Source organism: Macaca thibetana, chromosome 7 (assembly GCF_024542745.1).
Source record: "Macaca thibetana thibetana isolate TM-01 chromosome 7, ASM2454274v1, whole genome shotgun sequence".
In the NCBI taxonomy this organism is placed as follows: domain Eukaryota; kingdom Metazoa; phylum Chordata; class Mammalia; order Primates; family Cercopithecidae; genus Macaca; species Macaca thibetana.
This window is the reverse complement of record NC_065584.1, coordinates 163,074,180-163,086,649: the sequence shown is the minus strand read 5'-3', so window position 1 is coordinate 163,086,649 and position 12,470 is coordinate 163,074,180. Positions and strand designations below refer to the sequence as shown.

The 12,470-nt window shown below is 51.1% G+C and overlaps 2 protein-coding genes across 3 annotated transcripts in view; one reads left to right on the top strand and one right to left on the bottom strand.

Moving 5' to 3' along the window:
* Window positions 1-12,470, bottom strand: part of CRABP1 (cellular retinoic acid binding protein 1) — a 658,055-nt gene that overhangs the window by 151,575 nt on the left and 494,010 nt on the right. The window lies entirely within an intron of this gene.
* The window catches only part of ACSBG1 (acyl-CoA synthetase bubblegum family member 1), a 64,958-nt gene that overhangs the window by 31,877 nt on the left and 20,611 nt on the right, over window positions 1-12,470 (top strand). The window contains exons 3-5 of the mRNA XM_050799956.1: window positions 9,055-9,275; window positions 9,762-9,850; window positions 10,155-10,275. Coding sequence (XP_050655913.1) covers window positions 9,055-9,275; window positions 9,762-9,850; window positions 10,155-10,275 — 431 coding nt within the window. The remainder of the gene's footprint in view (window positions 1-9,054; window positions 9,276-9,761; window positions 9,851-10,154; window positions 10,276-12,470) is intronic.

Here is a 12,470-nt window from a genome sequence, read left to right as displayed (position 1 = left end):
TGACCTTGGCCATCCCTGCCCACCCTGGGACTCAGTTTTCTCATCTGTAAAAGGACCATCTACCTCTGATATGCTGCGTGTGGGGACTCCCTGCCCCAGCTTCCCAAGATGACCCACCTGGCTGAGGTCTCTGCCTGTATTCCTGATGCAGCTAGAAGTATCACATGTTTAATGTGATTTATTCTTTCAGCAAACACTTATTGCAAGGTCAGTGCTTGCATCAGAAGCTCAGAGTCTAGGTACGAAGGGGAGAGAGAGATGCCTTGAATACCTACAATTTGCTAAGCCTTTTAATACCAATACGTTAACACAGATCTTCTCAGTGTGGTCTATGCATTTCCGTATGCACATTTTTTGGTCCTCTTTTCACTCAGTGTTATACTGTGAACATTTCCACATGGCATTAAATATTCTTTTAGTACCTTATTTTAATGACTGCATAGGAATCCATGATATGGCTCTACCATAATGAACCGAATAGGAGACCAGTCCCCTGTTGGACATTTGGGTTGTTTCCAATGGCTTTGCTAATAGATACGGAGCTGTACAGATATCCATCTCCACATTCTCGCTGTACATGTCTATGATTGCTTCCCTTGAGTAACTTCCGGAAAGTATGATTGCTAAGTGCAAGGATGTTTCTGTTTTAAACCTTTGGATATATATTGCCAGTTGTCCCCAAGAAAGTTGTACCAGTTCATGTTCTGCACTGCACTGCACCTTCCAGACAGTGGATATTGTCTATTTGCCTGATTGTATCTTTGTTGCTTCAGGTTCTTTCCTTTTAGGAGAAACCCAGGGAGAGAGGGAGGTTAGGAGATGAGTTCAGATGGCTTCAGGAGATGTGGGTTATTGTGAGGAAAGGCAGGGAAGAAAAGAAGCTTAGAAAGAGGCTAGGAGGAGGTCGGGAGTGGTGGCTCACGCCTGTAATCCCACCACTTTGGGAGGCTGAGGTGGGCAGATCACGAGGTCAGGAGATCAAGACCAGCCTGGCCAACATGGTGATACCCTGTCTCTACTAAAATACAAAAAATTAGCTGGGCATGGTGGTGCACGCCTGTAGTCCCAGCTACTCGGGAGGCTGAGGCAGGGGAATCACTTAAACCCAGGAGGCAGGGGTTGCAGTGAACCAAGATCGTGCCGCAGCACTCCAACCTGGCGACAGAGCAAGACTCTGTCTCAAAAAAAAAAAAAAAAAAATAGTAATAATAATAGGAAAGAAAATAAAAGAAAAAAGAAAGAGGTAGCAGGGAATGGGAAGAATGGACCTTCCTGGCTCCCTGCTTAGGTGACAACCAGCATTGTTGCAATTCCGCTCCTCCCTGCCTTGCTGCCACCACCTGCTTCTGTGCACTGCACTCACTATGCTGTGACTTCCACCACCCCATTATCTCAGCTTGGCTATCCTGATCTCTGCAAGTCACTTCCAAACTCTGCAACAGAGAGGCTCTAATTGTCTGTCACCACCTACAGGGAGCACTCCCACTGAGCAGTGCTCCCGCAGGCAACCTTACGTGCCTCTGGCCAGGGCTTGCAGCTCCAGCCTCATGCATGTGGTCAGGGTCGCAGGGCCAGTGTCCAAGGCTCAACAGCTGTGGGCAACCCTTTCTGACTGTTCTGTCCTGCATTTGGCACACCTTGCCAGTAGCTAAAACCCAGGCCCAGCCCTTCTAAGTCATGGTCCAGAGACTTCTCCTTCTTCTATAGAGAGGGATATTGGCAGAGGACACAGTGTGAGCAGAGCCCACAAGTGGGAACACATGGACGTGAGAAGATGGGGGAGGATTGTGCAACCCAGGGTAGGAGACGCATCTGTCTTCCCTTCTTTCAGCTCTCAAGGGCGGGAGTGAGCTTGGCAGCTGGCACCCAAGGCTGAGGCCACTGAACTGTAGTGGGCCCAGGTCAGAAGGACACTGAGCAGGGCAGGCCCTACCTAGGTCTCTCAGGGGTGCAGGATGGGAAAGCAGGCTGGTGTGTCCCGCCGGAGGAGATACCTGCTCTGTGAGCCTGTCTCTGTGCTTAAGCACAACGTGTCCTGCCTCCTCATTGGCCACCCTGGGGGGCAAGGGTGAGGTGGGGGAGAGATGAAGGCCTGGGTCCTCCAGACACAGTCACTGGGTCTCCAGCCCTCCTGGGACTAGGGTTGGGCAGAGGTCAGCTCGTTCTTCCCAAAGAAGAGGGCCCTGGCCTCTGCTCGGGGCCAGGTTGCTGCTGGTAGCCAGGACTCAGAGAGGAGGGAACCTGACTTCCAGAGCTCCAAGGTGGTGGAAGAAGCAGCCCCGACCATGACCCCATCCTCCATTAGGCTCAAGGATGGAAGTCTTTAGTGAGGAGGCAACGCATAGTCCTTGAACGGCGGTAAAGTATGGACGTGTGAGGAGGGAAGGGCATTGCAGGCAGAGTCACAGCACGGGCAAAGACACAGAGGCGGGAAACCAAAGGGAACTGGGAGCAGTTCAGGTTGGCTCTAAGGAAAGGTGTGTGTTGAGGCTGGGAAAGGTAAGCGAGCCCCTTGGGGAGGGCCTGCCTTAGAAGCCATGGTATAGACATCTCCCTGTGGTCAATGAGAGTTGTTGGGGGCTTTTGAGCAGGTCAGACCTGGGTTTAGCAAGGTCACTCTGGGAGCCTCAGGAAGGTGGGAAAAGGCTGGTGGCTGGAGGTCATGGCTGCCCAAGATCACCCAGCCTGAGTCTGGCACAGGACTTGGCGGGAGACATGATAGTCCTTTCCCAGAGGAAATGGGAGATGTGGTGCCGGGGTCTTCCTTGAAGTTCACCATGAGAGGCAGCACCCCCATGGGAACAGAGCAGACTTGGGTATGGAACTGTGGGGGTTTGGATGCCAGCTCTGCCACTCAACTCTTTTGGGAGATGACAGTGGTGATGGTCAAAGAATGACATGGCACATGGCAGGGGCTCAGTAAGCAGTAAGCAAGAGATGATGGGGGCCTCAGTGAGGCCAGGGGCAGCCCCTTTCCCACCAGGATCTCCTCTTCCAGTTGGTCTAGGGGCTCAGACAGGCCCTGCTGGCTCAGCTGAGCTTGTGCAGAGAAAGGGCTGGGTCACGCAGCTGGCTAGGAGGCCTTGTCACCCTTCCCAAGAGTGACAAGGGGTCCTCCAGGGCCAGGGCTCTTGTCCCTGTCAGGAAACAGCTGGGCTAATAGGAGACTGACCTTGCAGATCTATGAACCTTCCTTCCCTTCCCATGCCTCATTCCCCCCTTCCAAGAAGGATGTGAGATGACCTGACACAAAAGCACAGGCTCCATGGAAGAAGAAACAGGAAAAAGACAGAACCATGTAGCTGATGAGAGAGGAGAAATTAGGTGAAGAAATCTGTCCAAAATGTCCATCAAGATTTTAAACACTCTTTTCCCTTGATCCGGTAAACCTCCTTCTAATAATCTAAACGTAAAAAGAGGGCTGGAGGCTGGATATCACTTGAGCATCCTTCAGTGGAGAGTGGCAGAGTCAATTATGATAGGGCCCAACCGTGCAGTACGACACAGCCACACAGCATGCACACAATAAGGCAGGCATGCTAACATTAAAGATGGATGATTTGGCTAATGGCTAGGTTTGATTTGAGTCATATGATTTAAAACATACATTTGACTGGATGCAGTGACTCACACCTATAATCCCAACACTTTGGGAGGCCAAGGTAGGAAGATTGCTTGAGACTCGGAGTTCAAGACCAGCCTGGGCAACATAGCAAGACCTTGTCTCTACTAAAATTAAAAAAAAAAAAAAAAAAAAAAATTAGCTGGGAATGGTGGCATGCACCTATGGTCCCAGTTATTTAGGAGGCTAAGGTGGCAGGATCATTTGAGCCCAGGAATTGGGAGCTCCAATGACCTGTGATCACGCCTCTGCACTCCAGCTTGGGCAACAGAGCAAGACTTTGTCTCAAAAAAATTAAATTAAAATTATTAAATTTATTTAAAACACACCCAGATTTCTGGTAACTTTTGGTCTCCATTCCTACTGGGTACCAAATCCTAGAGTTGAGGAGCGGCCACCCCATTTGGATGAAGTATGAATTCTTCCACCTCCACAGTCCCCTTTGGATGACAGCCACTCCTTGCTGCCTCCTTGATACTGAGGCTGCAGTCGGTACGATTATCATTGCCCTTGCACTGCAGCTTTTCTTTCTTTTTAAAAAACTTTACTTTTTAAATTGACAAAAATTGTACACATTTATTGTGTACAATATGTTGTTTTAAAATATGCATACATTGTGGAATGGCTAAATCGATCTAATTAGAATACACATTACATACTTCACACACCTGGCTAAATTCCCCTTGCCTTGGCCTCCCAAAGTGCTATGATTACAAGCGTGAGCCACTGCACTTGGCCTGTAGTTTTTCATATAATGCAAAAATATGGTCAGGCACAGTGGCTTATGCCTGTAATCCTAGCACTTTGGGAGGCCAAGGCTGGAGGATCATTTGAACTCGGGAGTTTGATACCAGCCTGGGCAACATGGCTAACCCCTCCGTCTCTACCAAAAATACAAAAAATTAGCTGGGCTTAGTGCTGCACACCTATGGTCTCAGCTACTCAGGAGGCTGAGATTGGAGGATCTTTTGAGCCCTGGGTGACAGAGTGAGACCCTGTCCCCCGCCGACCCCGGCAAAAAAAAAAGAAAAGAAAAGAAAAGAAAAATATTGCACTGTTCCATGTCTCTATCAAAAGCAGAGAAACAAAAGGTGGACTCCAAGGTCCATGTGTCTCAAGGAAAGTAAGAGTGAGCTCATTTCTTCCTGGAAAAGAAGACTGCCTCTGGTTTCACTTGCAAATCCTGGGGCACTTCATTCATTTATTATGTATTACAATACATTATTTACTATGATGCTGATACACTACCCACCTGGTCCCAGGAGCATTTTGGGTTTGCTACAGGTGATTAATACATTAATAACATGACCTCCCCCCCTGCCACCTTATTTTTCATAAAAAGCAATTGCAACAACAAAATAAAACCTAAGTCCTTGCATGTGTATTTGTAGAAAGAGGGCCTATCACTTTTTCTGTCATAGACTGCTAAATTGTTTTGTATTTCTTGGAACAAGTATGCACATTTTTGTCATTAAAAAGAGATTATAGGCCAGGCACGGTGGTTCATGCCTGTAATACCAGCACTTTGGGGGACCGAGGCAGGCAGATGACCTGAAGTCAGGAGTTCGAGACCAGCCTGGCCAACATGGCAAAACCCCATCTCTACTAAAAATACAAAAATTAGCCAGGCATGGTGGCACGCGCCTGTAATCCCAGCTACTCAGAAGGCTGAGGCGGGAGAGTTACTTGAACCCAGGAGGCAGAGGTTGCAGTGAGCCAAGATCGTGCCACTGCATTCTAGCCCGGGCGACAGAGTGAGACTTTCTCTCAAAAACAAAAAAAGAGATTATAGTGGCTGGGCATGGCGGCTCACGCCTGTCATCCCAGCACTTTGGGAGGCCAAGGCAGGCTGATCACTTGAGGCCAGGAGTTCGAGACCAGCCTGGCCAACACAGTGAAACCCTGTCTCCACCAAAAAATACAAAAAAATTAGCCAGGCATGGTGGTACATGACTGTAGTCCCAGCTACTCGGGAGGCTGAGACAGGAGAATTGCTTGAAACCAGGAGGTGGAGGTTGCAGTGAGCCGAGATAGCACCACTGCACTCCAGGCTGGTCAATATAGTGAGTGAGACTCCATGTCAAAAAAAAAAAAAAAAAAGGAAAGAAAGAAAGAAAAAAGAAAAAAGAGAGAGATTATATATGCTCAAGTTAAAACGTTTGGCTAGGAGATCCCAAGACTCACCTCTGCTCTTCTTGGCAACCTGGGTGAACAGGTGCATACAGAGGAGCGTGAGCTTCTAGAGGTGAAAGTCACCTTTTCTCTGGTCCAGGCCTAGGAGGAATCTGCGCCAGGGGAGGAAAGAGAAGTAATAACCACTGAGCGGCAACTGGATGCCAGGCCCTGGGCATGCTCTGAGGGCCATTGCACAGGACCCTTGCACCACTTTGTGGGGGGGTCAACATTCTCTCTCTATATATATATTTTTGACAGAGTCTTGCTCTATCACCCAGGCTGGAGGGCAGCGGTGTGATCTCAGCTCACTGCAACCTCCACCTCCCAGGTTCAAGCAATTCTCATGCCTCAACTTCCCAAGTAGCTGGGATTACAGGTGTGCACCACCATGACCAGTAAATTTTTGTATTTTTAGTAGAGACAGGGTTTCACCATGTTTCTCAGGCTGGTCTTTAACTCCTGGCCTCAAGCGATCTGCCCGCTTCGGCCTCCCAAAGTGCTAGGATTATAGGCATGAGCCACCATGCCCGGCCCTCTGTGTTTTTCTTAAGTAGCTTTATTGAGCTATAACTTATATGCCATGAAATTTACCCATTTTAAGTGCACAATTTGATTATTTTTAGCAAGTTTACGGAGTTGCAAAACATCCCCACAATCCAATGTTGGGACATTGCCATCACCTCAAAAAGATCTCCTGTGCTTATTCCATGGTCACTCCCCACTCCCACCTCTAGCCTGGGGCAACCACTAATCTGCTACTATCTTTTCTGCCTTTCCTTTTTCGTACCTGGCTTCTTTCATTGAACATGTTTTTGAGTTTCATCCATGTTGTAGCCTCTATCCGTACTTTATTCCTTTTTTATCTATTTTTAATTTATTATTTAATTTGATTTTTTTTTTTTTTTTGAGTCAGAGTCTCACTCTGTTGCCCAGGCTGGAGTGCAGTGGTGCGATCATGGCTCACTGCAGCCTTGACCTCCCACACTCAAACGATCCTCCCACCTCAGCCTCCCAAGTAGCTGGGAATACAGGCACACACCACCATGCCCTGCTAATTTTTATTTTTTGAAGAGATGGGGTCTCACTATGTTGCCCTGGCTGGTCTTGAACTTCTGGGCTCAAGTGATCCACCCGCCTTGGTGTCCTCATGTGTTTACAGGTGTGAGCCACTGCCCCAGGCCACTTTGGTCCTTTTCAGAGCTGAATAGCATGCTACTCTCTGACCACATTTCGTTTTTCACTTACAAGTCAGTGGACATTTGGATTGTTTCAATTTTTTGACTCATAAACAATGCTGTGAAGAACATCCATATGTAAGTCTTCGTGGGGGACATGTGTTTTTATTTCTCTTGGGTAGATACCTAAGAGTGCAGTTGCTGGATCGCGCTGTAGTTTTATGTTTAACTCTTTAAGAAACTGCTAACCTGTTTTCCTACATGGCTGTACCATCTCATTCCCACCAGCACTGTATGAGGGCTTCTGTGTCCCCATGTCCTCGCCAACCCCTCACATTTGCAGGTGATGAAGATGCGGCTGACAGAACGGTTTGTTAGGTCAAACAGCACACAGAGGCAAAATTAAGGTTTTTGAACCCAGGTGCACCTGACTTTCTGGTCTGGGCATGGACTTTAGCAAAATGCAACAGTTAGAGGCTCTGAAGAGGCAGATCAGCAGGATCCACCATGCTGGCATCCCGGGATATGGGGCAAGGCTTGGAGAGGGCTGAGGAGTGATTGGACAGGGCTCAGTAGCCCTTGACTCACGCCACTACTTGAGGGCTCGGGGCTCCTGCATGGCCAGTGGCAGAGGCGTTCATCCCAGGAGGTCTTGGCCTCTGCCATACATAAGATCTTCTCTCTGGCACCCTCCCCTGCCCCGCCTGCATTTCCTGCAGGCTGCCATGTATCCCGTTTGGGTCTGGATATGTCCTTGTCATCCCCACTTCTGGTGCTCCACAGGAGGAGGAATGGGCTTTCCTGTCCCAGCCCCCAGATCTTTACCTCTTTCTGCCAACCTCAGAGTCTGCATGCAACCTAAGAGTGTCAAAGAGGAAGAACAAGCTCATCTTGTTCATCTGTCTGCCTCAGGGAAGGACCGGTGACAGGACAATGGGCGAGGTGGGTCTGGCCAGCAGGTGGCAGAGCAGCCCACGTGTCCTGGCCAGCCCTCATCCCTTCCCACCATCATCATGGAACCACCACCTTTGCCCCAAGGAAAGGAGGTCTCATGGGACCAAAAGGTCCAGACCACCCATTCAAGCTTCGTTTGCAAATTTGGAAAAAAAGAGGAAGAAGGAAAACGTGCATTTATGGAGCACCAGCCATAGGTCAAAGCTTCTTCATATACACCCTTTCTCTTGATTCTCATGTCCACCCTGAGAACTGAGTCCTCATCTTTCCCCTGAAACCGATTCAGTGGTTCAGTGGCTTGCCCAAGTCTTGCATACTAAGTAGTAAACCTCTGTTCCCACCCACCACACACGGAGTAAGCCTCTGACTCTTAAAGGCGGGGTGGTACCCCCGACAATGTCCTAAGTGTGAGCTGTGGCATCAGGTACACCTAAATTCAAATCCTGACCCTGCACTTTCTCGATGTGTGATCTTGGGTACATGACTGAAACTCTCTGAGTTGCAGCTGCCCCATCTGTGCAATGGAGCTCTCCAAACCCATGCTGTGAAGACTAAATGAGACACCTCATTTGTGAGGGAGAGTGAGCAAAGACTGTTGTTATTTCCCGAGACTGGGAGACTGGAGAGCAGGGCTGATGGTTTTCAGGCTCCTCCAGACTCTCGAGAGGGTCGTTCTCTTTGGTGCTTTGACCTTCTGTCTAGTTGGGTCTGTCCCCAGCCGGTTCACAGGAGGGCAGGGAAAGCCAGACACCCTGAAGGAGATCTGGAGTTCTGGAGATCTGACAGTTCCACTGTCCAACCTTGGGAGGCAAATTCCAGCTGGGATAAAAGAAGGAACAGAGTGTCTAGGACTTCCGTCTTTCCTCCAGTTATTTCCTCTCATCTTCTTTGCTGCATCCCTAAACTTTGCTCTTCCTTCAAGGCTGAGTCAGACCTCCTCCTCTAAGCGGTCTCCCAGCCTACCCCAGCCTACCCCAGCCTACCCTTGCCTGCCAGCCTCAAGGCCCAGTATCCAAGGCATTTTCAGCACCAGAAGGGCTGCGAGCTCCGCCCAGGGCAGGACAAGGGTCCCCTGGGGAAAACCTCAGGCTGGCGTGATCCAAGCTGTGGTCTCCCCCCACCCCGCAGAGGAGGCACTGTGGACGACTCGGGCCGATGGGCGAGTGCGCCTACGCATAGACCCCAGCTGCCCACAGCTTCCCTACACTGTGCATCGGATGTTCTACGAGGCCCTGGACAAGTACGGGGACTTCAGCGCTCTGGGTTTCAAGTGCCAGGACAAGTGGGAGCACATCTCCTACTCCCAATACTACCTGCTCGCCCGCAGAGCCGCCAAGGGCTTCCTGAAGGTAAGGGGGCCCTTCATGGCAAGGCCTTGCCCCTCTCCAGATGTGCCTGCCAGCTCTGGGCCTCACAGGCCTCCTCTCCAACTGCCCACTGGGCAAGGCTCTTAGGAACAATAACTATAAAAGCCATCACTGTGCGTGGAGCTGATACTCCACGCTGGGCCGCGTACTGAGCTTTTATTTGCTGAGCCCCTACCATGTGCCAAGCACTTGATACTCACTTTTCATTTGTGATCACATTCAGGGCAGGCTGGAAGTCCAGTGTGCTGGGCTGAGGGACCGGACAGACTCCTTGGGAAGGCCTTGGGAGGGGCAGGGAGGGCTGTTCAGTGACCAACCCCTTCTCCTCCAAGGAGATTCTCGGACTGAGGGGACCCTGGGAGGGTGGAGCCTGCAGGGTCCCCTGCAGTCTCGGTGGGGGCTCTGAGAGGGGCATGAGGGTCCCAGTCCCTGCCTGGCTGACTTGGCCTGTCTGCCTTTGGCCTGGAGCTCGGCCTGGAGCGGGCCCACAGTGTGGCCATCCTCGGCTTCAACTCCCCGGAGTGGTTCTTCTCGGCAGTGGGCACAGTATTTGCAGGGTGAGTGGCGGGGGCAGGGACGGGGTCTCCAGTGGGTTGGTGGTGGGTAGAGGGTAGGGGAGGGTCCTTATCTCTTTTTAGTAGCCCCCACCCATTCCCCACCATCATGCCTCCTCCCTGGGGCCTTCTGGTGGACCTGCATCTGGCGCCCTCTCTGCAGGGGCAGAGGTGTTGAGGTGCCTTGGGAGCCCCTCCTGCCAGGCTATGGGAGCTCCTGGGTCTGGGGGCTACAGATGTGGGGGTGGGGGAAGGGGGTGGCCCCTCTGCACCTCCCCTAAGGTGAATCTTCCTGGGTCTCCTACAGTGGCATCGTCACCGGCATCTACACCACCAGCTCCCCCGAGGCCTGCCAGTACATCGCTTATGACTGCTGCGCCAATGTCATCGTGGTCGACACGCAGAAGCAGCTGGAAAAGATCCTGAAGGTTTGGGGAAGGGGCAGTGGGCATGCGGTCAGAGGCTGGGTATCTCCATGCGCCTTCACTTCAACTCACACGGGACCTTCCTGCCCTCCATCCAGAGTGTCCTCATCCTCAACAGCAACCCTCTAACTCACACACAGCAAGCAAGGCAGGGCAACAGCTATTTATCCATTTGACAGGCAAGGAAATGGAGGCTCAAGGGACATGCCCCAGAAGTGGTGATAAAGCCTTGGATAGGACTCCTGTCCAGCCACGGCCTCCCAAGGCTTTCTCTTTGGGACAGGATCTCCCCTAAGGGAGAGCAAGAGCTGTGGGGGCCGGGGTCCTCTGGCAGTGGAAGGGTTATGTGCAGGTGAGTGGCTTAGGGCTCTGACATCTTGAGCACTCGAGTCTAGATGAGAAACGGGGTGATGGGGGTGGCGAGGGCTGCCACAGGGTGAGGGTTGAGCCAAGTCAGAGACAGTGAGGGCAGAGCAGGAGCTCAGAGTGCCTCTAGAGCCAACAGGGTCTTTTCTGGAGTGTTGATGATGCCTCCTGATCTAAGGCCCACCCCTAACTGGCTCTGTCCCCTCATGCACCATACTGGGGTGTGGTAGTCTGGGGACACCTCTGTGTCTCAGCTGAACCCAACAGGCTTTGAGGCGTTCAAGGGCTCCCTGCATCCCAAAGGAGGCCCCAGAGACTGACTTGTTGGCTTGCCTCTGATTCTGGAGATGTCACCTGGGCCACAGCTTCCATCTGTACCTGAGGGTGGGACAAATGGTCTCCAACCTTCCATGACTATGGGATCTGGATCCCCAGAGGTGCCAGAGCAGATGCCTACCCTCATTTCTAGTGGAGAAGTTTCCTGAAGCCTGAAAGAGAAAAGCAAGCGGGGCCAGTGGTTCACAGCAGGGCAGTGCCAGAATCCTTGGGGGAGACCCAGGCTGCAGCCCAGACCCTTGAGGCAGAACCTCTTGGAGGGCTTTGTGACTTTGAAAATAGCCAAATCAGAGTGACTTTGAAAATAGCCTCAGCTGAGGCTGTGGGCAGCCCAGGCCAAGAATTTCTGGCTCACAGCAAAATAAAATGAAGCCCCAGGAAGACCTCAGAGCTGCCCTGGCTGGATGAACAAAGGCCTCTGAGCAGGGTTTAAACCCAGAGGTGGTGTAGAGAAGCAGGTGAACACACACACTTGGGCTGGACCTGCCAGAGCTCAAATGCAGTGTGGCCTAGGGGAGGATGGTGACAGGCGCAGAGGTCAACTGGAAGGGCTGGTGTAAAGGTAACTCTTAGACCAGCGTCTGGCTCTTGGTGGGCGCCTGCGTTCATTTGCCAAGGCTACTGGAACGGGGTGGCTTCTGGGGTTGGCTGGCGATCTTTGTGCTCCTTGGCTTGTAGACACATCACCCAGGCCTCTACCTTCATCCTCACCTGGCATTCTCCCAGTGTCTTCACGTTGTCGTCCTTCTGTATCTGTCTCTGTGTCCCAATTTCCCATTTCTATCAGGACACCAGGAATATTGGATTCGAGCCCACCTTAATGACTTTGTTTTAATTTCATTATCTCCATAAAGACCCTGTCTCCAAATAAGGTCACACTTAGAGGTACCAGGGGTGAGGACTTTGGGATATCTCTTTGTGGGGATGGGGACACAATTCAAGCCATGGCAGCACCATATAAGTGCTTTTAAATCATCATGTTGTCATAGTCTTCACTTGTAAGACAAGAAAGAAAGGGGTTCTGTCTAAGACTTAGGGAGTTTTCAGAACCTGGAGGGACTGGAAAAGGCATTCCATCCAACACCTACCCTCTGTCCATTTCACACATGAAGAAACAGACCCAGAGTGGAAAAGGAGAGTCCCAGGTGGTGGCACCACAGCCCACAGTAGCAGTGGATAGAAACTGTTCATGGCACACTGGCTCCACTGAGTGCCCTGCAGACATTGCAGCAGCCCGAGAGATGGGTCTTCTCACTCATTTTACAGGCAAGGAAACCAAGGGCCAGAGCAGTGAAGTATGGCTTCCATCCCTGGCAGGTGGCAGTTGAGTGACTCTGTGCTGCAGCTTCTTAAGAGGACGCCATAAGAACCATTTGTGAGAGAAATCAAGGGGACCACATCTCTCCACAAAGCATCATTTATGGAGAGCTTATAAAGTGCCAGAGCCTGCTCTGAATACCCTAAATCAGCAACTGAGGCAGAGCGAGCCCCTCCTC